The sequence below is a fragment of the Oryctolagus cuniculus genome, chromosome 1 (assembly GCF_964237555.1).
Source record: "Oryctolagus cuniculus chromosome 1, mOryCun1.1, whole genome shotgun sequence".
NCBI classification, from domain to species: Eukaryota; Metazoa; Chordata; class Mammalia; order Lagomorpha; family Leporidae; genus Oryctolagus; species Oryctolagus cuniculus.
In genome coordinates this window covers 228,219,899-228,242,934 of record NC_091432.1, presented here as the reverse complement: position 1 = coordinate 228,242,934, position 23,036 = coordinate 228,219,899, and the positions used below count along the sequence as shown (strand labels likewise).

The following is a 23,036-nucleotide window of genomic DNA, read 5'->3' as shown; positions in this document are numbered from 1 at the left end:
TAGGCCTTGGTGCTGCCAGAAGCGGGGCTGGGTTGCCCTGCCTCTGCAGGTAAACCTTTACAGCAGGCGTGCTCTCCTTTTGAAGGGCTCAGGGCAGCAGCAGCCAGAGAGGAGGAAACGCTAGGGGTGGACCTCCTGAGCGCCGCACTAATGGGTGGGGGGGAGGGGGAGTCAGCCTCACCTTAGCTGAGTGAAATCGGACAGACACCGCTTGGGCCGGTTTGACAGAAATCAGAGGGATGTCCTGGGCTCCCTGGTTGGTAGTAGTCAGGACCTGGTCTCTGACACACTCGGGCTCCGACTGCTGACTGCGCAGCCGCGGAGGGGCTGCTGCTCTCTTGCCTGCAGAGTCGGGGCAGGCAGAGAGCACCAGCGGACCCGGGAGGGGCTCTGGGGGTGTCTGCAGAGCTCTGGAATTAGAACTTTTGATGGTAGGTGCTGGGTCGGAGACGAGGACTTGACTCCCCTGGAGAGAACATTCCAGGGTGAGCCCACTCACAGGAAACCACTGGAGTGTGCTAGGGACAACAATGGGGTTATTGAGGGCAGCACTTGGCTGATGAGTATGAAAGTTATTTGGGGAGCTTAAAAAAATTCCAGGATTACTCAGAATGTCTGGGGCCTGGGCAGGGATGTTTTTACAGGCTCCTTGAGAAACTGGGCTGTGTAACACTTTTTACATTGAAGTCTAGAATCTGCTGGTTTAGGAGAGAAAAGTGGCAGGGTTTTAAAGTCACCCACAAATTGCACTTTCACAGAAGGAACTCCTCTCACCCCGTTTTATTTCAAACCTGGAGAACAAGTACAGAGCAAAGGCCGCAACCGGAGACAGACAACCTCTCACGCCTGCAGCGTTCACACACGGGGACAGAGCAGTGCCCAGCCGGGGTCCCCAGAGAGGCCGATCAGCGAGGTCACTACAGGCAGCCAGGTGAGTACCAGGAAGCAGCTGACCAAAACACCGAGGGTGGGGCCCTCGTCTGGAGGGCTGAGCTGTCGCCAAGTCAGAGGCAACAGCACAGGCCCTTTGAGGATTAATTTGAGTACAAAAACAAAATGCAGACTACCCCTCCAGAGCTTGAGGTTTCCTGAAGTTCACATTTATAAATTAATCTTCACAGTTAATCCTCTTTGGGAATAAGAAATAAGCGAACATATTTCCAGTTTCCTACACAAAATACAGTTGTACTTTAATTCTTGACTTAGGCGGTTCTGGGAAGGAGTGAGGGCTACCGGCTTTGGGTCAGCTAACAGTATGTTCACTAACTTGCGTATCTTACCTCAAATGCTGTCAGCAGTGCTGTGTGGAGACCGTCAGTCCCATTTTACAGATGAGGAAGCTGAGGCTCAGAAAGGCTAAGATTGCCCAAAGTCACGCTAGGAAGTTGCAGAACCAAAACTTGTAAGACAGGCCAAGGGCAAAGTCCTTAGGTTTGGTTGGTTTGTTTGGTATCCCGTGCTGCCTTCCCACGGAGGACAACACGTAACACTGATCACGGAACGAGCACTGGCCTTCAGGGAGGTGACCATGCCCGGTGCACGGCAGGTGTTGGGGAGGAGATGGCTGCACTGCACTGCCAGGAACTGTGCCTGGCCTCCGGGTGCCACGTGCCTTGCGAAGCTCTGTGCCAGGTGCCAGGTTCTCATCGTTCAAGGTATAAAACGTAGGTAAAACAGGAGCCAAATTCTACTCTACTCAAAGTTATCTCCACTCTACCCCTTTATAACAGAGCAAGTTAAACACACAGCTTGATGGGAAAGATACTAAGAACTACACTGAACTCGCTAGTAACCATCTGCAGAGGCTAACTATACACATCCCCAGTCTCCTGCTAGTGACCTGAACAGGCCACGGGGGCAGTTTCCTAGCGATTCACATTACAACCCAGAGACAAGGGGCCGCAGCGGCTCTGCAGCCACCTGCCCTTGTCACCAACCAGCTGAGAGCGTCCGCAACAGAAGGAGGAAAGGACTCGACGTGACCGGCGCCGTGCGGTGCCCGGCGTCCCTGCCCCAGCGTCTGCAGCGCACAGCTGCCCCGGGGACCTGCTGCACTCTGGTCTTGGCTGTTCTAGGCTACCGGGGGCCACTTGGAGAGAAGTCTCAAGTAAGGCAAAGTGGTGTTGGCTTTCGATGAGGCAGGCGTGTCCACGTTCAGGTGCTGGACGTCCAGACATGCATCTGCTTGGCAACCTGGTGCACATAGCCGATGTCCGGTCTCTGGTCAGGGTCGGGATAGATGCACATGCTGACCAGTTCCCGTAACTGCAAGGGAGAGAGCGGTGGACTGAGGCCTCGCGGCAGCTGGGATGGTCCCCATGTAAGCTGAAGGATGGTACTGAGGGGGCGGTGGGCACACGGTCCTTGGAGGCCTGGACAGTATGCCTCCATGTAATTTTGAATACATTCTGACTGCACAGCACTGGGACAATGTGTGCACGCACCTGCTGTCAGTCATGCAGAGGACACAACTCGAGGCAGGAGCTTACTGATCATAATAAATGCATCGCCATGCAGCAGGCTGCAGCCCGCCCACCCCCGGCCTCTTTATTGTGCTCATGAAAGCCGGAGCTTTTAATTATACAGACACTGAAGGCTGTGCCGCCCGAGGTGGGGGAGGGGGCCTGCGCCTCTGATCACCTCACGCTTTTCCGATGGCCTGAGTGCCAATTATTTTAATGGTAATTAAAATCATGACCTTAAAAAGCCTACATCTTAACTTGCAACACCGGGCGGGCTCACCAGTGGTTTTCATTTAAACACCTGCTGGAGGGGCCGGCTGGCCCTGCGGGGCTGCGAACAACAGGGGGAGAGAGGAGGTCTCGAGCAAGTGGGGCTCAAGTGAGCTCCGTGGGAAGGCAGAAGGGGTGCTGCAGGGAGCCCCCCAGGCTCAGAAACTGCTTCCTCTGGCCCGGCATTTTCTACCTGGGCCAGAGAGCTGCGGCACCCCCAGCCTGAGCCCAGAACTCCATCCAGGTCTCCGTGTCAGTGGCAGGGAATCGAGTACTTTGAGTCGTCATCTCCTGCTGCCTCCTAGGGTGCTCATTAGCAGGAAGCCGGAATCAGGAACTGGAGGCAGGACTTGAACCCAAGCACTCGGATACAGGATTCAGATGGACCACGTGGCGTCTTCCCCACCCAGCCCGATGCCCACCCAGAAAGGGGTCTCTCTGAAAAGTTAGCGAGCCCTTGAGGCAGGCCGGAGGGAGGCAGAGCCGCCCGGACACAGCAGGAGCGCGCTGGGGCCAGCTGGTCTGTGACTGCCCTGCCGAGGCGCCAGCGCTGGTGCACAAGCGTGCTCCTTCCAAAGCCTCGCCCCAGAGGCAGTGGTGCCCGAAACACACAGGTGGCCCTACGGCAGGTATGGGGTTCAGTCCCGCCTGGGCAAGTCCCCCAGACTGTCCAAGTTTCCTTATAGGTAAAGAGGGGAAGACAGCACAGTGAACGTGGGGCCGCTGTCGTGAAGCGGTGGCCCAGGAAGGCCTCCCTTGCCCACTGCCTTGACCTCGAGCAGAAGTAATGGCATCGGCTGCCACGCAGTGACCATTTCCAGACCCAGAGCCACCACCAGTGGCTGCTCTTGGTGGTGGTGGCAGCGTGAGCCTCATCCCCTCCCTTACTCCTTAACCCTGTTCCTGGATGGAAGACCCTGTAATACCCCCAGTTTGCAGATGAGGGAACTGAGTTTCGGGGTGCAGTGACTCGGCCAGGAACAGGGAAGGAGTGTATGACCGACCCGTGGCTGCCTCCAGCCCGCACTGTGCTGCGAAGCCAACCTCCTCCTCAGAGCTGTGTGATTCCGGCCTGCTCCAGGAAGAGGGCCGCAGCCCACCTGCCGTGCAGCACGCTGGCAGCCCAGCCTGGAGGTGGAGGCCCCAGCGGTGTCTTGAGACCCCTTCTCTGCCAGCCTTCGTCTACCCTGGAACCCGCTGGCTGCTGCCGCACTCACCTTCTCCGAGTAGTGCTCGCCGGGGAGGGGCGGGTAGTCGCACTGCTCGATCTTCTGGCACAGAGAGAAGAGGTTCATCTTATCGCCGTAGAAGGGGCTCTGCAGAGCGGCCATCTGCAAGGGGAAGGGGCTGGGTGACGCCCGGAGGCGAGAGTGGGCCCTTCTCTGGTCCTCAGGGCAGCCCAGACTCTCAGGGGCTGCTTTCCAGCCCATTGTCTTAGCAACCTCAAGAGCAGTCCCCAGGCTGAAAGCCCTGCAGGGGGAAAGGCCAGCTGAGGGCTGGTTCTGGGCTGGGGACTGCACCGTGGCTGGTCCGGCCAGCTACTTCAGAGCTGGGGCCTGGAAGCGGGATGCCGGAAGAGGGCTGGGAGGCGGCTGGAACCTTCTGCCCTGGGGAAGGTCCAGGGTGGAGGGGAAGCGCCTGGCCCTGCAGCCAGCCCCAGCCCGACCTGGACCCCTGCACTGCACATGTTGCCGTGTGTCTGCCCTTCGTCCTTCTCATCTGGGACAGGAAGAGGCCCTCTGCAGGGCTGTGGTGAGGCTAAGACCGGCCCGTGGCGAAGCAGTGCCCCTGAGGCACTGTCACCATCTGATGAGGCCTGGCCATGGCTCCACCTGGCAAGCAGGCCAGCTGTGCGGGGTGGGGTTGGGGGGAGGCTAGTGAGTTCTCACCCAGGCAGGGAGCAACCAGGCCAGCCCCTTCTGGAGGGAACAGCGCCCCCACCCCACCATTCTGAGCACTACTAGGGGTGGGATCCTCAAAGGGCACCTGCTGGTCCCACCTGCTCACCGTGGCTGTCACCAAGTGGTGGTGCAATGGCTCCTGCTAGGGGACAGCCAGGGGCTGTGGAGCCGTCCTGTGCACTTGGCGTGGTTCCCTTCTGTGGAGCTGGGCGGCAGGGCCGCTCTGGCTGTAACGCACCATTGGGTGTGAAGAACCCACACTCGCCCTCCTGCCCCAGAAGGCGGCCCAGAGAGCCTCGTCTTGGTTGGGAGGAGCCCAAGGTCACTGGGTCCGTGGGGTGCTCAGTTTCAGATCACCCCTGTGAACAAGAGCCAGGTCCAGGAGTCTGCAGCATCCCCTTGGCCCCCATGCTCCAACAGGGCAGAGGCTCAGGCCCCTCTGAGGACGGCTGGGAACCCATGGGCCATGGGACCCCTGCGGGGAGGAGCCCTGCCCACTCCGGGGGGTCCGCCGGCCTGGCTGGCAGCAGCTTTACCATGGAGTCTGCAAAGACTGTGTCACCGGGGTGATGCATGATTTCCCACAATTCAAACGACAGATCTGGGTGCAAAGGGTTAATTGGGCAGTTTCCAAAGGACATCTGGTGCCACAGCAGAGCGCCACTTGAGGCTGCAGGGTAGCGCCGGGCTGCTGTGGGCACCCCCCCCCCCCCAGTGGTGGTTTAGGACCAAGGACTTTCCTGGGGACAGTTTCTGTTCAGAGCAGTAAGGACGTTGAAAACGGCGGCCCCGTGAACACAGGCCCTGGTCTCCTGCGGTGGTCCGCCTTGCTCACAGGGGCCTCTCGTTTACACCTGCAGGTTCCGGTGGGAGCAGTGTCCTGCCTGCCCTACTGGCTGGCGACACGGGAAGGGGCTCCCCGCACCAGCGACCACGGGGCCTCCATTGGTCGGGGCTGATGCTGGCTGCCTCGTTAGGGCTCGGGCTCCAGCCATCTCCTCCCTGGCGTTACCAGGATGCCGCCGGCACATGCCCAATCCGGGAGGGTGCAGAGGAGCTGCTCTGTGATCTGAGATGTCACAGGGGCGGGGGTGGCTCCTGCGCAAACAGTGGCTGCGTGTGGTGCTGCCTGTCAGGCCTCAGACACCCATCTCCTCACCTGTCTCCCAAGCACGTCTGGGTGAGGAGGGTGCCCCCAAGGCGAGCTGCCCGCCACGCAGCACGCAGCCCCGCTGCCCACATTCAGCCGCTCTGGCCAGAACTCCAGGCACAGCTGGTCCCCGCCCCCAGCTTTCTTGCTGGTCCCAGTCCTGGGTGGACCCCCCAGGGCTGTTGTGCGAGCTCCCCTGCCCAGCAGCTTCCAACCAGCCGGTGGCGTCAGGTGCGTGCTTGGAGCACATCAGTAAGTCCTGCTGGGCGCTGCCATGATGAAAGTGAAGCCCCCTCCGCCGCTTGCGCTACCAGGCCACGGCCAGACGGCTCTGCTGGGAGCGCACCGGGTGGGGGACTCCAGTGACCAGGGTGGCACGGCTGAGCCAGCTCCTGACGCCTGCCTCAGCTCCCGCGCTGGGTGTGGCTTTGTGGCGGCTCCTCACTAGCCTTGGGTCAACAACAGCATCTACAGGTGACCCCGGGAGGCCCCTAGGGACATCTGGACACCCAACTTTGAAAGAGGTTGTGGTGGGCTCGGCATGGCTCCCTAGGCTTGTCTCCCTGGAAGCCACGACTGTTGCCCCTGGTGGCAGACGAGATTTCGCAGATCAGGGGAAACATGCAAGACCTGAGCAGGGCCCAGGGCATGAAGACCTGCCCTGCGGGCCCCTGACCCAGCTCAGTGAGCCGACTTTGGATTCTGGACCCCAGACCTGGGAGACCCGCTGTCACAGCTGCCTCAGGACCAAGGGGGGCTCCCGTGGCAGAGCAGGGGCCGTGCTGGCCCCTCATTTGTGGTCTGCAGGAGATGGGAGGGGCCTTGCTCGCAGCTCTTCAGCAGGCTGGCTCCCCGGGAAGGTGCCTCCAGCCGTGACTGCAGGAAGTCTCCCTCCAATTACCGCAGCCCTGGGCTGATGCGCTCCCCTCCCCATCTCCTGGGAAGACAGCGGCTTCCCCTTCCCTGCCTGGGCTGCGGGAGCTGGGAGAGGGGTGCCCAAGGCCCTCGGGCTGGAGTCCAGCCCTGCAGGACTGGACAGATTCCATCAGCCCCATGCTGCCCACGCAACCCCACCCCCCACCCACAAACACATCTGAAGGTGGGCACTTCCTCCCCACTGGACATGCGCGCACAGGCAGAGCGGGCGGTGGCTGTGCCCCGCTGGCTCCCTGCTCAGCCCTGGGGAGATGCCCAGGCTCGGGTCATGGCCGCCCACTCCGGCCTAGGTGTGCTTCCGTTTGGAAACCTGTGGGGCTCCCAGAGGGCAGGAAAGCACAAAGCAGGAAAACGAGCCACCTGGATCGGGGACGATACACGGGGACAGTCCTCCGGGGGACAGGGGCTGAGCTGCACTGGGCTTCCTGCTGGCCGAGGGGAGCAGGGCTGACCCCAGCCTGTACCGGCTCATGTGCAGGCCTGGGCCTCTCTGGACAGAGCACCTGACACAAGGGCCTCGTTCCCTGCTCACTGCAGGGCGGCTGCTGGACTGGCATTCTACACCCAGCAGGGGCGGGCTGGGGAGCGTGGGTCCTTCCCACCAGAGTCTGGGCTCCTGCCAGGCCCTGGCACCTCTGGCACAAGCCACGGCAGTGACGCCAGCTGCGCACCTGCTATCTCCTTCACATGGCCCACGGCAGCAGCCCACTGCGCCGGGGACACTGGCTTGGGCCTCGGGGGAGCCAGAAGAGCTGTCCTTGCCCTCAGGGTCCCATACCTGGGGAGGGGGGGAAATGCCCATCTACAGGTGGGCCTCACCCGCTCCCGAGGTCTACCAGGGTGGCAGCCAGGTGAGTGCATGGCCTGGGCTCCGCTGTGTCACTGCTGGGGCAGCCTGGGTGGCAGAGCACCAGGACCACACACGGCACCGTGCAACCCGGGGACTCCTGGCTCCGCCCACGCCCAGATGGGTGATCCTGGACGTGGGTGCGCCGGCTTTCCTGATAAAGACAGTGCAGGAATGGGCTGCACAGACATGGAGATAGAGAGGACTCAACCCAGACTCTGGCCAGCAGTGGGCCAGGAGCGGGGTGTGGTCTGCGTGCCCCTGCCCCCGGGAGCCACTCTGGTGGGCAGTGCCCAGCCAGAAGCTTGCGGGAAGCCCCCTGCGCCCCATGCCCTGGGGGAGCCCATGAAAAGAACACAGCCCGCTCCCCATCTGTCTGCCGGGGCCTGATGCACCCAGAGGCCCCGAGATGACTCTGGGGGCCCCAGCACCCATGGCACAAGGGCCACGTCTGCAGCCACGCTTTCAAAACGACGCATCCGTCTTCCTAACGGCAGGCCACTGGCGTAGTTAAGGAAGACGCTGCGAAGCTAAAGCCCGCCGAGACTGGGGTTTTGACTGCAGTGTCCCCGGGTGTGACGCAGCGCGGGGAAGTCCCACTGCCGGAGACCCTGTGTCTCCTGTGGTGCAGCGTCAGCCAGCAGGGTCCTCGAGCCCGTGCACAGGACAGAGGGGCGATCCCCGCAGTTAGAGGCGGCGCCTGGGCGTCACTGCTGTGGCCGCACCTCCGCGTCAGGATGAGGGCAGTAGCTCATCAGCTCCAAGGAAGCCGACAACCAACCAGGCTTCCGGTTCTAAAACCACTCTGCACGGGGCCTCTCCATCAGCAAGTGGTGAACGACGGGCAGACGCTCAGCCTGTCAACGTGGTCCCCAAGGAAACCAGGGGCCACGGGGCCAGATCTGGCCTTGTCCAGCCTGCCCCTCCCTGTGTCTGGGCAGCCCCCAGTTGGCGGCTGTCACCCCACAACACCTCTGCTGGCCCAACGCAGCTACCCAGGCCCCGCATGGGGCCCAGCGGGTGAAAGACAGGTCCCAGAGCACCGAGTCTCCGGCAGACCCCACCCCTCCTGGGGAGCCCCGCGTCCCCGCTTCCCCCGCTCACCTCATACAGCAAGCAGCCCAGGGACCAGATGTCAGACTTGAAGTTGTAGCCGTTCTCGTGGATCCTCTCCGGCGACATGTAGTACGGCGTCCCCACTGAAACACAGCCAGGGACGGGCACTCACCTCCAAGCCTGGCCAGGGGCAGGGCCTCTCGAGGCCGGTGCGAGGGCTGCCCCCGGAGTGTCCGGGTTGTGAAGCGCAGACCAGCCAGGAGGTGGGTGTTCGGCCCGGTTTCAACAGAGCTCAGGGAAGACGGAACTGGGGCCGGCGTCCTGGCACAGCAGGGGAAGCCACTGCCGGCATTCCACGTCAGAGCGCTGGTTCGAGTCCCGGCTGCTCTGCATCCCATCCAGCTCCATTAACGTGCAGCGGAAGATGGCCCAAGTGCGTGGGCCCCTGCCACCCACGTGGGAGACCCAGAGACTGTTACAGGCTCCCAAACTTGGCCTGGCACAGGGCTGGCTGTTGGGGCCATTTGGGGAGTGGACCAGTGGGTGGAAGATGGAGAGCGTGGGGGAAGGTGTCCCTGGTGAGGACGGGCTTCTACTGCTTCTACTGCTCAAGGACCCCGATCACCTGTGGGATCCCCTCCCCCCAACCAAGTCGAAGAAGCAGCATGGGGCTCTGTCCAGGCATGGGGCACGCTCTGGAAGAGGTGGAATTGTGCAAAGGGGAGGGTTCCTGACAGGGGGTGGGCTCCCCATCGCCACAAGCATGCGAGCTGCAGTCAAGGGGCCCAGGAACCTGGATTCATACGCTGCTGTCAGCCCATCTGGAAAATGCCTGTCCTGCGGGCTTCAGCGCCCGGCTTTCCGGGTCACCCGCCTGGGGACGTGGTGTCCCGTGACGGAGGTTGCTGCTGCTCTGTGCAGGCAGCTGGAAGCCGGCATGGCCGAGGCTTAGCCTGCACCGTGCCCTGCGACATCCGCGCAGGACCAGGGAAGCGCAGCGCAAGGGGCCGAGCCCGCAGGAGCTCAAGGGCCAGAGGCACGTGAGGCCACCACACGGCGGTCACTGTGGACGCGGCCAGCGCAGCCGACCAGACGCCCCCAGGCCCTGCTGCATCCGGCGTCCGGCCAGGGTAACCCAGACAGGGAGCCTGCGAGGTCCAGACGGAGGACAGACCTGTGCCCAAGTGTCCCTGGAGCCCGTTTCTCTATTCTCCTGGGTCTCGTCAGAATTGCACGGGGGCCGAATGAAGAACGCACCTTGCCCGACCCTGTGGAGGGGCTGTGAACGACGCTGGAGACCACCGCTCCCAGCCCCACAGGGCCCCCAGGCAAGGAGCTGACCCGCCTGGTACCCTGCAGCCCCGAAGCGGGAGGCTCCCAGGTGCAGCACCTGGTATGCTCTGCACTCCGGGAGCTGCGTCGGTCACGGACAGTAACTCCAAGTACACTGCTCACAGCGGGACCTCAGCGCAAAAGCAGGTGGCGTCCGGCACCCAGGGGGGCGCCGCAGGGTGGGATGAGAAACACACAGGGAGGGGAGGGGTGGCGCTCAGGGGTCTGTTCCCGTGGGGAGACAGCAGCGTCCCCCGCCAGTCTGCACTGCACCCTCAGACCCCTGGCCTAGCCCGCTCCGGGCTGACCTTGACAGCTCTTCCACCCTCACCCTTGCCCTCTGCTCGCTCCCCATCTGCTCGGGCGATGGCACGAGGGACCCTCGCGGGACAGTGGCGCTGCACAGTGGCCAAGACTTCGGCCCGGGGCTGTCGTGACCAGGCCCACAGCCCGAGTCCCCCCACACCTGCTGCCCAGCCCAGCCCAGCCGCTCTCCCCTGTTCTCACCAGGGGGACCAGCTGCTCGGCGGGCCCTTTGTTGTCACTTCCCTCTGTCAGGGGTCTTGGACAGGTGACACAGTGTCCACAGTGTCCAGATCCCTGCCTCAGCCCGGGGGCAGGGGGAGGGCAGGTTCCAGGGCCTCATTACAGTCCCCTCCCCCCGCCCCACTGCTCCCCGCTTTCGCCCATTCCCACTGGGGCAAGCGGAAGGAGACCAAACACCCGGATACAATTTGGAACTTCCTTCTAAGATACCAGGGTGGCACATGCTGTCCACCACTGTGCCTCCTTCTGTCTGGCCATCTAATTTATTGTCTGCTCGTCCACTCGTCCGTCGCCTGTTCATACCTCCATCCATCCACCCAGCCACCCAGCCCTGTATCCCTCATTATCATCTACCCATCCCCCCACCCACCTACTGGTCACCTGTGCGCCCATCCCCCCACCCGTTACTCTGTCCATCTGTCCTTCCTCCCTCCCTTCCTCCCTCCCATTTCCACCCAATGTCGACCCAGTGCTACCGGCTGCCTGTCCCAGGAAGGGTCCATAGGAGCCCGCTGGCCACATGCGTGACAGAGAGGCTGCAGCCGGGTCTCGGGGCAGGGCTCGCCCACCGTCTGCACCTGCAGCCTGACCCAAGATCAGAACGGCGGGGCGGGGTGTGTGGGCCTTGGACACCTGCACCTCTCTCTGGCTCCCGGGGCCTTCAGATGTGTGCACCGTGAGAGAGGAGCCTCGCCCACCCTCCTATGCCTTCCTGCAGATGCTCCGACACCGCACACTGGGGAGGAATTAACTGAGGAAGGTTTGGCCCACCCTGCCCCGGGCTGCTCCTCTCTGCCTGTGGTCTTTGAGCTGGGGGTCCTATGCCTCACTGGCCCGGCCCCCGCAACGTGCGCCACAGCGGGCTGAACGCAGCACGCCTTCCCGGCTCGCCAGCTTTCTACGGCACGAAGGCACGGAAGGCCTGGTCTTCCACGGGCAGACACGCTCAGACACTGCAGAGCGCGGCGCGCACTCGCGTGAGGTTTCAAGATAAAAGGAGATTTCAAAGGAGACCGGAGCTTACGGAGGCCACGCGGTGGGGGGAGGGGGACGCAGCCCGAACCCGGGGGAAGCTGGCGGGGGAGGGGTCTCCCCACCTCCCAGGGATGCTCGCAGCGGGAGACGGAGCTGTGCGGCTAGGAGTGGAGCCTCCCAGCCCTGACTGTGTGTGCCGAGTCTTTACCCAGAACTCCCGATTTCAAACCCGGCGGATATCAGAGGAGGACGCGGGACCTCAAAGCGGGAGGCTGATTAAAGAGGCCGCGTCGCGAGACGCGCTGCTCCCGTCAAAACAAACCTGGCTCCCTCGATCTCAAAAAGGCAGGGTTGGCAGGAGGGCGGGCTGGCGTCCGGGAGCCGCCCCCAAGTGCACAGCGCTTTGGCAAGTGGCTGCGGAGGGGGGTGTCTCTGGCCTGGCATCACCCCCACCCCAGCAGGGCCCTGGGCCTGCTCCTCCACGGTGCAAACGACACGGATGCGGAGGCGACCCCACGCAGGGTTCACTTGCGTCAGCCCCTGCCTCTCGCAGCTCCCTGGACCCTGCGCTCCCAGCCTGGCGCCCTCTCTGGAAAAGGGGAGAGATGACCAGAGAGTATTTGGTTCCTCGGGAAGCCTAAAAGGGGGTTTCCGCCAGTAGCCTGGGCCTGGCACAGATCCTCGATGGACGAAGCTGTGGTTTGCACGGCAGGCTCGGAGTCGCCACTTGCTATCTGCTGAAGCCCCTCCCCCGCCATGGTGTCACAGCTGTTTTCCTTCTCAAAGAGCCCCCCCCCCCCCATGCAGCAGGTGAGCCGCCATGACTGACAGCCCAGGACTCCCGGCCCGGGCATCAGCGCTCAGAGCTGCGGCAGGAGCCGGGGCTCGAGGTGGCCCTGCTGTGGGGCAAGGGGCAGGCTGGTGGAGGCCCCAGACTGTATCCCGTGGACGGCCAGGAGCATGGTCCACCCACGAGGCCGGGCAGCGCCAGGCCTGGGTGCAGACAGGTCGCAGCGCTGGCACATGCTAAGGACACGGCCCCTCCCCCAGTGTCCATGAGAAGCTCCCCGGCCCTTGGCCCACACTCACTGCTGTCTGGGGGGGCTCATAGTGTGACTGGGTGCTTGGGGAGCTCCCTGGGGGCCCTTGGCACCCCTCTCTGGGCACCAGCTGCAGAGTGAGAAGAGCAGGCGGACCTCTCTTGCACCTGCCTGTCAGGTGACCACAAAGACGCGCTCTCATCCTGCTGAGCCTCAGTTTTCTCATCTGTGAAATGGAGCTAAGGCCCCCCATGACTTGCAAAAGAGCAAGATGTTTTTTTTTCAAGCCCCCCCCTTTCCCTCTTCTTTCTCTCCCCTTTTCAGGGAGTTCAGTGAAGACAAAAAAACTGAAACGAGGGGCTGACGCTGTGGTGTAGCGAGTAAAGCCGCTGCCTGCAGTGTCACATGGGCGCCAGTTCCAGTCCTGGCTGCTCTACTTCTAATTCAGCTCCCTGCTTATGGCCTGGGAACGCAGTAGAAGATAGCTCAAGTCCTTGGGCCCCTGCACCCGCGTGGGAGACCTGGAAGAAGCTCCTGCCTCCTGGCTTCGGATCGGTGCAGCTCTGGCTGTTGTGTCCAGTTGGGGAGTGAACCAGCGGTTGGAAAACCTCTCTCTGCCTCTGCCTCTCTGTAACTCTGCCTTTCAAATAAATAAATCAATCTTAAAAAAAAAAAATAAACACAAAACCAGAACTGCAGTGCAGCGCAGCTCTGGGAGGGGCTGGAGCGGGCCCTGGGCTCCTCGGGCGCCGCTGAGCATCCCTGCACCTGCCTGCACACAGTGGGCCCTCAGGAGACAGTGCCACCCGCCCCCGCACCAGGCCACCTGTGTCTGTCTGTCCCCCTGCCACCCTGGGGTCCCCGGGGAAGCAGGGCAGGCTGCATGACTACAAGTGCCGGGCGCGCCGCCGGGGGCCAGGGAGGTCAGCCCGGAAGCAGAGGGGAGGGATCTGTGCCCGGTGGCCAGGCTGGCGGCCCCCCGCACAGAGGCGGGCGCGGGGGTGGGAGGCCTCCCCTCCCACCCCGATCCCAGGCCGGGGGGCTGCCCTGTCACCGCCGCGCCCCTGCTCTCCCAGCCCCACAATTTGTCTCGCAGCTGCTGCCGTTGCTCGGAGCGAGACACTTGCTTGTAGCTTGTGAGCTGTGTATAGGCAAATCTTTCATTTTTCTTTCATTACGCCGGCGTGTACTGTCACTTAATTTTTATGTATGCAATCCTTCCTGACAAATATGATCTGCTGCCTGGTAATTCGTCTGACGCTCATTCTGTTCCGCGCTCTAATTACGGCTCCTGCTCCTGACACCGAGGCAGCCGCTCTGCCACCGCTGGGTACCGCACCTGTCAGCTCGGCCATGGCACTGACTAATGCCCTTTCATGCCAGCCTCGTGTTAGCAAATCCAGCGGCAGGGAGGGGGCCCCGGGAGGGGGCGGCGGGAGGGGACTGGATTTGCATAAGCCCAGCTCCAGGGTCAGCAGCCTTAGGAGGTGAGGTGGTTGCCAGGGCAACGTGGCTGCCACCACAGCACCCCCACATAGTAGGTACACAGTAGACGCGGCGGATGCATAATTCATGCCCACGCACAGGGTGCGGAGGGGTCCCTGCCCCCGCGTCCTGCCGGAGTCGCGACGCAGCGGCAATTAGTTCAATCTCTTGCTGCCCAAACGCGCGTGCAGACTGAGTCAGCTGCTCCCTGGGCCTGGGCGGGAAGGGGTGTCCCCTGGGTCCTGGGGGAGGGGGTGCGGAGGCAGACCCTGCTTCCAGGACCCTGTCCCGTGAGCCCCCGCGCCGGCCTCAGCTCACAGGGCAAGCCCAGAGGCAGGGCGCGCGGCGCGGGGTGGGGACAGGCCCGGGAGGGCTCCTTCCACCGGGCGCAGCGCCCGGGAGAGCCCAGCTTCCGAGGGCAGCCTTTCCCCCGGTTCCGACTCCTTCTCATTAATATAATAAGTGCAGCAGTCCAAGCGGATAAAATCGCTCTGCCGCGCGGCCCCTATCGCCTCCATCCCTCCCGGGGCGATCCTAACAGGCTCTGACGGGAGCCGAGTCTTCGGCCGCGCCACGCAGCCAGGACGGGCCGGGCCGACAGGGGGCAGGGGGAAGGGGCTCTGGCTCCTTCCGGTCTGTCCTGGCCTCCCCGAAGCCCTTAAACCAGATGGGCACAGGAGCCCAAACGGACCGAAGGCAGCCTGCGGTGGGCGACGCCTGGAGGTTTCCTTCCCTGCCGACGGCGCGCCCGGTCTGCCAGGCGCTGCCTGCCCTGAGCCCCAGCCCTGACGCCGGTGCTCCCCAGATTTGACCCCTCAGTTGCAAAGAGGAAGACCCCCATGCCTCCCGGGTGAGGACGGGCGGGAGGGGGCCACGAGCACCCAGGGACACTGCACGCAGCCCCTGGCCTTTGGAGCTAACGGAAGAGCTCCTGGCGGGGACACCTCTCCCCAGTCACCCCACTGGCCCTGCGGCTGCCGGGCTCGGGGCTGTGCGCTGCCTGCCAGGTCCCGGGCACACGGCGGCAGCTTCCACAGGGAAGGAGGCACCTGGATAAGATGCCGCAGGTGCTCAGGGGCCAGACACCCCCGGGCTTGAGCCGCGGGATGGGCGGAAGTGAGCGGTCTGCCAGGGAGGTGGCCGTGCCACCCGGGGCCCAGCGCTTCCTGCAAGCCCAGGGTCGGGGCAGTGACCGAGGTGGCCTCTACGGGACCTTCCCACGGGGAGGGGCCCTGCTGCAGCCCCTCCCCACACAGAAGGCCCCATCTCCCATGTTCCTGGAGCCTGGGTTCTTGGCACCTACATTCTATGTTTCAATGAACCTCCCCCTGCTACCCATCCCCCAGGGCTCACACTGTCATGCGCCGGACGGGGCACAGGGAACCTGCCGCCAGCCCGGCTTCCCCTGGCCAGGAGCTCCCAGCAGGAGGAAGACAGGCCGTGCCAAGGGCTGGGACAGACGCCCTTTCCCGGAAGGGCCAGGTTCACCCCCCGCGGCTCCTCCAGGTCTCACTCTACTCCCAGCAGGGCCTGCTCCGAGTGCATGGGAAACCTGGGGCTCCAGACAGCCACCACGCCCCCCTGAGGGGGCCCCAGGACCCCAGGGGCTGCGGGTGTGCCCGAGCACCCCCCCCCCCTTACCTAGGGAGTGTGCCGCCGTAGTCTCAGAGCTGAAGAAGCGGCCCAGACCAAGGTCACCAAGCTTCACGACGCCTGTGGCCGTGATGAACACATTGGCAGGCTTGATGTCTGCAGGGGAAGAGAGGGGTTGGTGCAGGTGCAGGGGGCCGGGGGGAAGGGGCTGATGCCTGCAGGGGCGAGGGAGGGCCTTGCAGGTGAGGGGGCAGGGCCAGCTCCTATGGAGCCATCACAGTCCGTGGCCAAGTTCCCTCCTCCGGAAGGCCCCCACCCCCACCTCCTGGTGGTGCCACGGGAATGGCCACACCTGGGCTGGTGCTGGTGCTGGGGGCGGGGAACAGAGCGGCCCAGCGTCCGGGGAGTGCACGTACCCCGGTGCATCACGCGGCGCGAGTGCATGTGCTCCACGGCGCTGCACAGCTGCACGAAGTACTTCCACACCGTGCGCTCCGGGATGAGCCGCTTCTGCTTCTTGAAGTACTGGGGGGCGGGGGGGACAGACGGACACACGGCGGTCAGTGGGCCTCGGGGTGGAGGTGGACACTCGCTGCCCCCCACCTGGCCCAGCCCAGGAAGGGGACACCCAGGACCCATCTGCTAGTTCCATCTCAGCTGCCCCCACCCCCATGCCTGACGGTGGCAGACGGAGGTCATCTGCTTCCCTGCCCAGCGCTCCAGGAAACACAGCCCAGCCCAGCACAGGCCGGGGCCGTGCGGAGTGAGCCGCTCAGCCAGGAACCCATCCCAGCCAGGCCGGAGGGCTCCCGGGAGCCAGACCCACGGGGCGGGGCAGGGCGATGGCTCAGACACTGGTTCCCTGGGTCCCAGGCTGTCATGCAGGGGCTTTGGGCTTTGGAGCACTTTTTCCCAGAGCAGCCAGAGGTGAGGCTGGTGCTGGGAAGACAGGAAGTGACTCAGGACGCACGCCTGGCAAGGGACAGGCGGTGCGGGTGCGAGGAAGGGCCTGAGCTTGCTGTGCCCGAAGCAGAGAGAACTGTGCCCATTTTACAGACCAGGAAAGTAAGGGGGCAGAGTCGCAGCTCAACGCTAATGTACTGTCAACGGCACCCGGGCCTCTGGTGGGGGCCTGGGCTCAGAGGGGTTCGGGACGTGCCTGGGTCCCACAGAGCTGGGACCCCGGTCTGAGGACCTCCCACGGGGGGCAGCTGCTGCAGGAGCTCCCGGCAGAGACGCCAGCGCTGTGAGCCGCAGGCCTGGGAGGCCAGAGCAGCTGCTGCTTTCCCAGTGACGCTGGCTGATCCCCGCTGCAGCCTCCGCGGGGCCGCGGGGCCGCAAGCACTGCTTTTCTAAATGTCACATCCCCGAAGTGCCAGCTGACGTTCAGCGGGAGGCGGACTCTCGGGGGAACCTGGGGGGCTCTGCGGCGGCAGAAGTGGCTCTGACGCTTCGTCCCTCGTAGACGATGTGGTGGCCCGGCTGTGGTGGCTGGGCCGTGGGGCACTGTGCTGGGTGCACCACAAGTGAGGACAAGGACCCGCCCGAAGTCCTCCACAGGTGTCCGACCTGTGGCTGGGCCCCTCCAAGCCCTGCCTCTCCCGCTGGCTGGGCCACCCCAAGCCACACCCTGCAGAGAGCCGGGGAGAGAGGGGTGGGAGGCTGCCCAGAGGTCTAATCCCATCCCAGCCCTGACCTGCTGGCCTCACGGTCAGTTTGAACTCCAAGCCAGTGAGGGCCGAGGGAAGCCGGGGGAAGGGGCCCCTCCTTCCCCAGGCCAGGCGGGGACCGAGGGTGGTGGACACCTGCACCTGCCCGCCCCCCGACCTGAAGGAGCCCCCACGGGGCCGACGGCTCCCACGCTGACCTCTCCTGTGTGGTCCCTGGGACGGGATGAGGATCCAGGAAGGGAGGGGATGGCCCAGTCCTGTCCCCCAGCCCCACTACGCCCCTGCCCTGCCCTGCCCTCGGCCACGGGCAGCCAGCCAGCCTTCCAGGACAGCTGTGGCTACTCCCTGCTAGGAGTCTCAGGGAGCTTCTCTGACCTTGGGGCACCCCAAATCCTGAGCCTGCTCCCAAAGGCCCTGCGTCACCCCTCCTCAGCCCCCCACCCCCATCTAGTGCCCTTGCTGGACCAAAATGCTCTCTGTGCCTCTGGGCCCACGCACGAGCTGTTCCTGACCCTATGCTGGAGGCTTCTGCTCCAGTGACACCTCCTCTGGGAAGCCTTCCCTGACTCCCACCAGCCCTGAACATGGCTTGTTCATGCCTGTCTACAGTTGGTTGTTAGGATCCGGGGACCCACACGTGGGCTGGCACATGTGGTGTGCTGCACATACGTGTTCATCATGAGAACGGAACAAGTAAAGTGGGGGGTGGGGGAAGACCTGACACAGCCCCTCTGTGCCCCCAGATCTGTGTGCGGAGGAACCCCCACACGTGTGGTGGGGGCCACAGAAAGACAAAACCAGGAGGTGAGAGCCAAGGTCTCGGGGACTCCACTCATGAACACTAGGGCAGGAAACCAGGCTCCGTCCCCGCACTGCTGGGCGTCCTCACTCATCTCGACCTCTCTGGGCTGTTCCGCCCTTCCGTAAAACGGGGCGTTGGACCCAGATTCCGGGAGCTGGGCCTGCTCCTGCCGTGGGCGGCAGAAGGGGCCCTGTGCTGTGGATTGGCTGGGCAGGGCAGCGCTGGAGGGTCCTTGCCCCCAGCCTCCAGCCCCCTCCCCGTTAGCTTCCCCGAGGCTGAGCCCCTCGCATCGGCCCCGGGCACGGAGCCCAGGAGGCCCTGACGGGGCCGCCGGCCCGGCTCGCGCCCCTGGCGGCCCGCACCTTGATCATCTGCGAGAGGTCCCCGGCGTCGGCCAGCTCCAGCACGATGTTTAGCTCGTTGTCCTCGATGAACGAGTCCAGGTACTTGATGATGTTCGGGTGGTTCAGTTGCTGCAGGGGAGAGGAGAGGAGGAGGGAGGCAGGGCGCCAGGGGAAGCGGGCCCAGCCCCGCACCTGCCCGCCCACGAGGGCGCCCCCACCCAGGGAAAGGCCTGCACGTGCGAGTCGGGCAGTGCTGGTACTGCGGGCAAAGCCGTGTTGCCCCCTGAGTCCCGGTTTTCTCAACTGTGAGATGGGCACGGGGAGGCTGGCCGGAAGGCCCTGACGGGCTCGGGCCCCTGCTGAGTGCTGCAGCCCCTGCGCGGCGCCCGCCCTCCAGGGCAGATCAGGGCCCACGCTCCGGTCCCTTGTGGAATCCTCGAAGGTCACAGTCCCCGCTGAGGAGCCCGGCCCGGAGCCCCGGCCTCTGGCCTGTGCCACCGCCTGTGTTTGCTGAAGTGGGGCGTGGGGCCCAGGCCGGGCAGCGCCCCCGCGGCTGGGAGCCAGCCCGGGCCAGGCCCAGAGGAGGATACCGTACACCAGAAGGGGCCCAAACCTCCGGCCACGGGGGTGGGCACAGTCCACTTATCAGCGACAGCCGAGCCCACGCCGGCCCGTTTTCTACACTGCGTCTACACTGCGTGCTGACCTGTGCTGGTCCACGGATTCCAGGACAGGGAGGGGCTAGGGCGGACACACACCACCCCTACTGGTCACTCCCTGACCATCCCTGACGGCGGGCACCCCTCAGTCAGGCCCCAGGGCCCAGAGGCAGCCTCAGCTCATCCCCAGCTCACACCGCACCCCTGCGCCCCGCACGGACCCCACTCTGCCCTGGTGCCTACTGCCTGTCTGAGGCCTCTGGCCCTGGAGCTGGACAAGCCCTGGCCCCGGGGTAGGTGCACCTGCTCCCGCCTGCCCCATGCCGAGCAGGCACCGCACACTGGAGCCATCCTGATTCCTGGCTCCCCGGGGCAGTAACACAGGTGTGATGGCCGAGCTGAGCCCGGCTCACACGCTACTGAGGGAGAGGAAGGGAAATGCCGCCACCCTACTCCCAGGCGGGGTGCATGTGCCCTATGCCTGCTGTACCCCTCAGACAGGGTTCATGTGCCCTGCACCCCCACCCCCAGGCAGGGTGCATGTGCCCTGCACCCCCACCCACAGCAGGGTTCATGTGCCCTGCACCCCCACCCACAGCAGGGTGCATGTGCCCTGCACCCCCACCCCCGCCAGCCAGGGCGCATGTGCCCTGATGTCTGCATCGAGGCTCCTGGGAAGCAGGGGTGTGCAGAACGGGGCAGACAGCACCAAGGGGCTGTCCCGTCCTGGGATGGGGGGGAGGCAGTGCCAAGGGAGTGCTGCTGACTCCTCACAGCGCCCGGTCCACAGCCATGTGCCGAGTGCCCTGCTGGGCCCAGGCCAGAGCTGAGGAGGAGACAGGCCCTAAATGTGAAATGTGGGGCTGGAAGAGCCCAGGATAAGGGACCCCACCTACATGGGGGACAGAGGGTGGCAGGAAGACTTCCTGGAGGAGGTGACATTTGAGCTGGGGGTGGAAGGATGAATGAGAACCACTGAGGCAGGGGGCATAAGGGAAGCCATGTGCACAGGTCCTAGGGTGGGAGGGGACAGCCTGACCCAGCGGCTGAATGGAGGCCAGGGTGGCTTTGTCGATGACAGCAGGGGAGGGGAGCTGAGGGTGGGGGGCACACAGTGTCTGGCCTCTCTCTTCAGAGGGTGTGGAACTCTGAAAACTCAGACACACTTTTTTTAAAATTGGGTGTTCTTCTTATTATTTAAAATTTTTAAAGTTACCTGAAAGGCAGAGAGAGAGAGAGAGAGAGAGAGAGAGAGAGAGAGAGAGAAAGAGAGGGAGAGAGAAAGAGAGGGAGAGAGAGACAAAGAGAGGGAGAGAGAGGGAGACAGAGGGAGAGAGAGAAAGGTAGGCATCTTTCATCTGCTGGCTCACTCCCCAAATGCCCACAACAGCCAGGGCTGCGCCAGGCTACAGCAGGAGGCAGGAACTCCGCCCAGATCTCCGTGCGGGTGGCAGGGATCCGACACCTGGGCCGTCACCTGCTGTCTCCCAGGATGCATCAGCAGGAAGCCCGATCAGAAGCAGCGGTGCTGGGACTTGAACCTGCACTCCGATCCCCAGTGGCAGCTCAAGCTGCCGTGCCACGGTGTCTGCCCCTCCGCTCAATCCGTGTGATCAGCACACACACGGGGCCTCTGTCAGGGCCTCTCCCCACCTGTACCTGTCTTCTCACGGTTGCTCAGTGTCTGAGAAGCGTAAGCTACGCCTGTGGCGGGGGCCTCACTGCTCTCTGGGCCCTCGCACAGCCTGGCCACGCGGGATCCTCCCAGTTCTCATCTACAAACTGCACGGTGTTAGCTCTGGTGCTTAGTCTAGGAGCCGCTTCAGAGTCATTCCTGTGTGCGGCATGAGGCAGGGATCGCAGCGCCCTCCCGTCTGCGGGAAGGCTACCTGGGCTGAAAGTCTTCCCCTTGCCCTTGTCTTGGTGCCTCTGAGGAAAACTGCCTTGGCCCGACTTCTGTTTTAGGGTCGTCCAGGGCCAGCGCTGACCACCGTGCCAGCGGCCCCCGGCACACACCGCATTCCAGGTACAGCTTTCAATGACAACAACCGGCGCCAGAGAATGGCAACGTTGAGAGTGCCTTCAAACCTCGACGCTCGGGGCGGAGTCTGGCCTGGTAGTCTAGAGGCCGCTACGGCGGCTGCACCCTGCACTGCAGTGACTGGTCCACAGCCTCCTCGCTGGGCTCCCGACTCCGGCTTGCTGCTGATGCAGACCCTGGGAGGCGGCGAGGATGGCTCACGTGGCCGGGTCCCTACACCTGCCTGGAAGAGCCGCATTGGGTTCCCAGCTCCTTCAGCAGCTGGCCCGGCCCGGGGCCGCTGCACGCACTAGTGGAGTGAACCGGAGAACAGAAGCTCTGTTCCGCTGTGTCTCTGTGTCTCAACTTGAAATGTCAGAAATGAGGCCCCGTGTCCTCACGCTGCTCTTGGACTTGGCCTCACACTCTCACTGGGCAATCTCACCCTCTGGGAGGGGCTCCCTGAAGCCCACCCGAAACCCACCCAGGCCTCGCAGCTTCTGCAGGGACTTGCAGTGAGCAGAGGGGTCTCGGGTGGGAGTTAGAATTTTGGTCCGGGAGGCACTGGCTCCCAGAGAGAGGAGGTGGACAGCCCCTCCCGTTCTGAGGCAGGTCTGAGCCTGCGAGGTTAAGGAAGTGTTCCCTGCCAAACAGGGGTCCCAGAGGCCACCAGGCAAATCCCGGAGGCCCAGAGAGAAGGGACTGGCCATTGGTCCACGGCACGCGGGGGCGGAGCGAAGGCCGGCAGCTGTAGCGGTGATCCCAGGCCCTGGTCTAGAGTCCCCTCTCACCTGTGGCCTTCCGGGGGGCCCGGGCCTCTGCTAGGGGATACCCTTGAGCCGGGGATACGCAAAGTGCTCCAAAGGTGAGCGGGCTTGGCTGCCGTCTGCCCGCTGAGAACACGCTTCCCTTTGTCGTGATGGAAGCAACTCGCGCCCTGGGCACACCCTGCTGCCCTCCCCCCGCCCCCCGGGCAGTGCGCGGGGCTGTGTCTGCCTTCAGGACAGGAGCTGGCAGAGCAGGCAGAGGTCATCACCTTGACAACCAGCTGTCTCGCCGGGGCACTGCCACTCACCGGAGCTGCCCTGGGCTCCGCAGACAGCTCTTCTGCACCTCCCCATGGCATGTGGTCATCAGGTCCCTTTTACAGATTTGGACATCGAGGCCCTGAGGGGTCAACTGCTGACCCCTGGCCACCCGGTCAGGTGTGCCACCTGCAAGGCCCCTGCTCAACAGTCACCGGCTGCACCTGGGTGGAAGGGCGGGGCACCCTCCCCAGCCAGGTACGGCTGGGCCGGGCTTGGGCTTCTGCCACACAGGGGCTGTGGTCACACAGTTTGTGCCCAGGGACCCAGAACAGGCTGTGCTTAACCTGCACGAATGCAGGATCCCTTAGCTCGGAGCAGGGGCACGTGAGGGGACAAGGGTGACCAGATCAACTGGTTCCCAGCTCAGAGGCCCTGAGACCCCAGCTGTGTCCCAAAGTTTAAAAATACCTCATTGAAAGGGTGTTTTCTGACCTCAGAGCAGGAACTCAAAACTCACACCTCGCCACATCCTTCCGGCTCTCAGCCACCTCGGTAGCTCTCCAAGTCCCCAAGTCCCCAAGTCCCCAGGTTCAAGTCCACTGTGCTGGGCGTGGCCGAGACCCTGCCGGCACCTGCAGCCTGTGTCCACCCGCCCTGCTGTAATCGGCTCTGCCACATCTCCGCCTCCCAGATTCTGGCCCCATGGGGCCTGCCCAGCACCGGGCTCCTCTGGGCCCTCTGGCCCCTTGATCAGCCTATGTCACCCTGCAAGATCACCACGTGCCGCCCGCCTGTTTCCCCACCAGCCTGGGAGGTCCCGAGGGCGGGGGCAGGTGCGTGCAGGGCGACTGTGCAGCTCAGACTCGGCAGGCGTCACAGCTGTCGTCACGGCCACCGGCAGCCCCCGCTTGATGAGTGAC

General features: G+C 63.9%; 1 protein-coding gene across 3 annotated transcripts in view; it reads right to left on the bottom strand.

Moving 5' to 3' along the window:
- Positions 1-765: 765 nt before the first annotated feature.
- The window catches only part of NEK6 (NIMA related kinase 6), a 70,457-nt gene continuing 48,186 nt past the window's right edge, over positions 766-23,036 (bottom strand). For all 3 annotated transcript variants that reach the window (XM_070056690.1, XM_008273336.3, XM_070056689.1), the window contains exons 5-10: positions 18,428-18,538; positions 16,010-16,118; positions 15,642-15,749; positions 8,671-8,765; positions 3,950-4,063; positions 766-2,265 (exon numbers count right to left, since the gene is read on the bottom strand). In XM_070056690.1, coding sequence (XP_069912791.1) covers positions 2,155-2,265; positions 3,950-4,063; positions 8,671-8,765; positions 15,642-15,749; positions 16,010-16,118; positions 18,428-18,538 — 648 coding nt within the window. In that variant the 3' untranslated portion in view covers positions 766-2,154. The remainder of the gene's footprint in view (positions 2,266-3,949; positions 4,064-8,670; positions 8,766-15,641; positions 15,750-16,009; positions 16,119-18,427; positions 18,539-23,036) is intronic.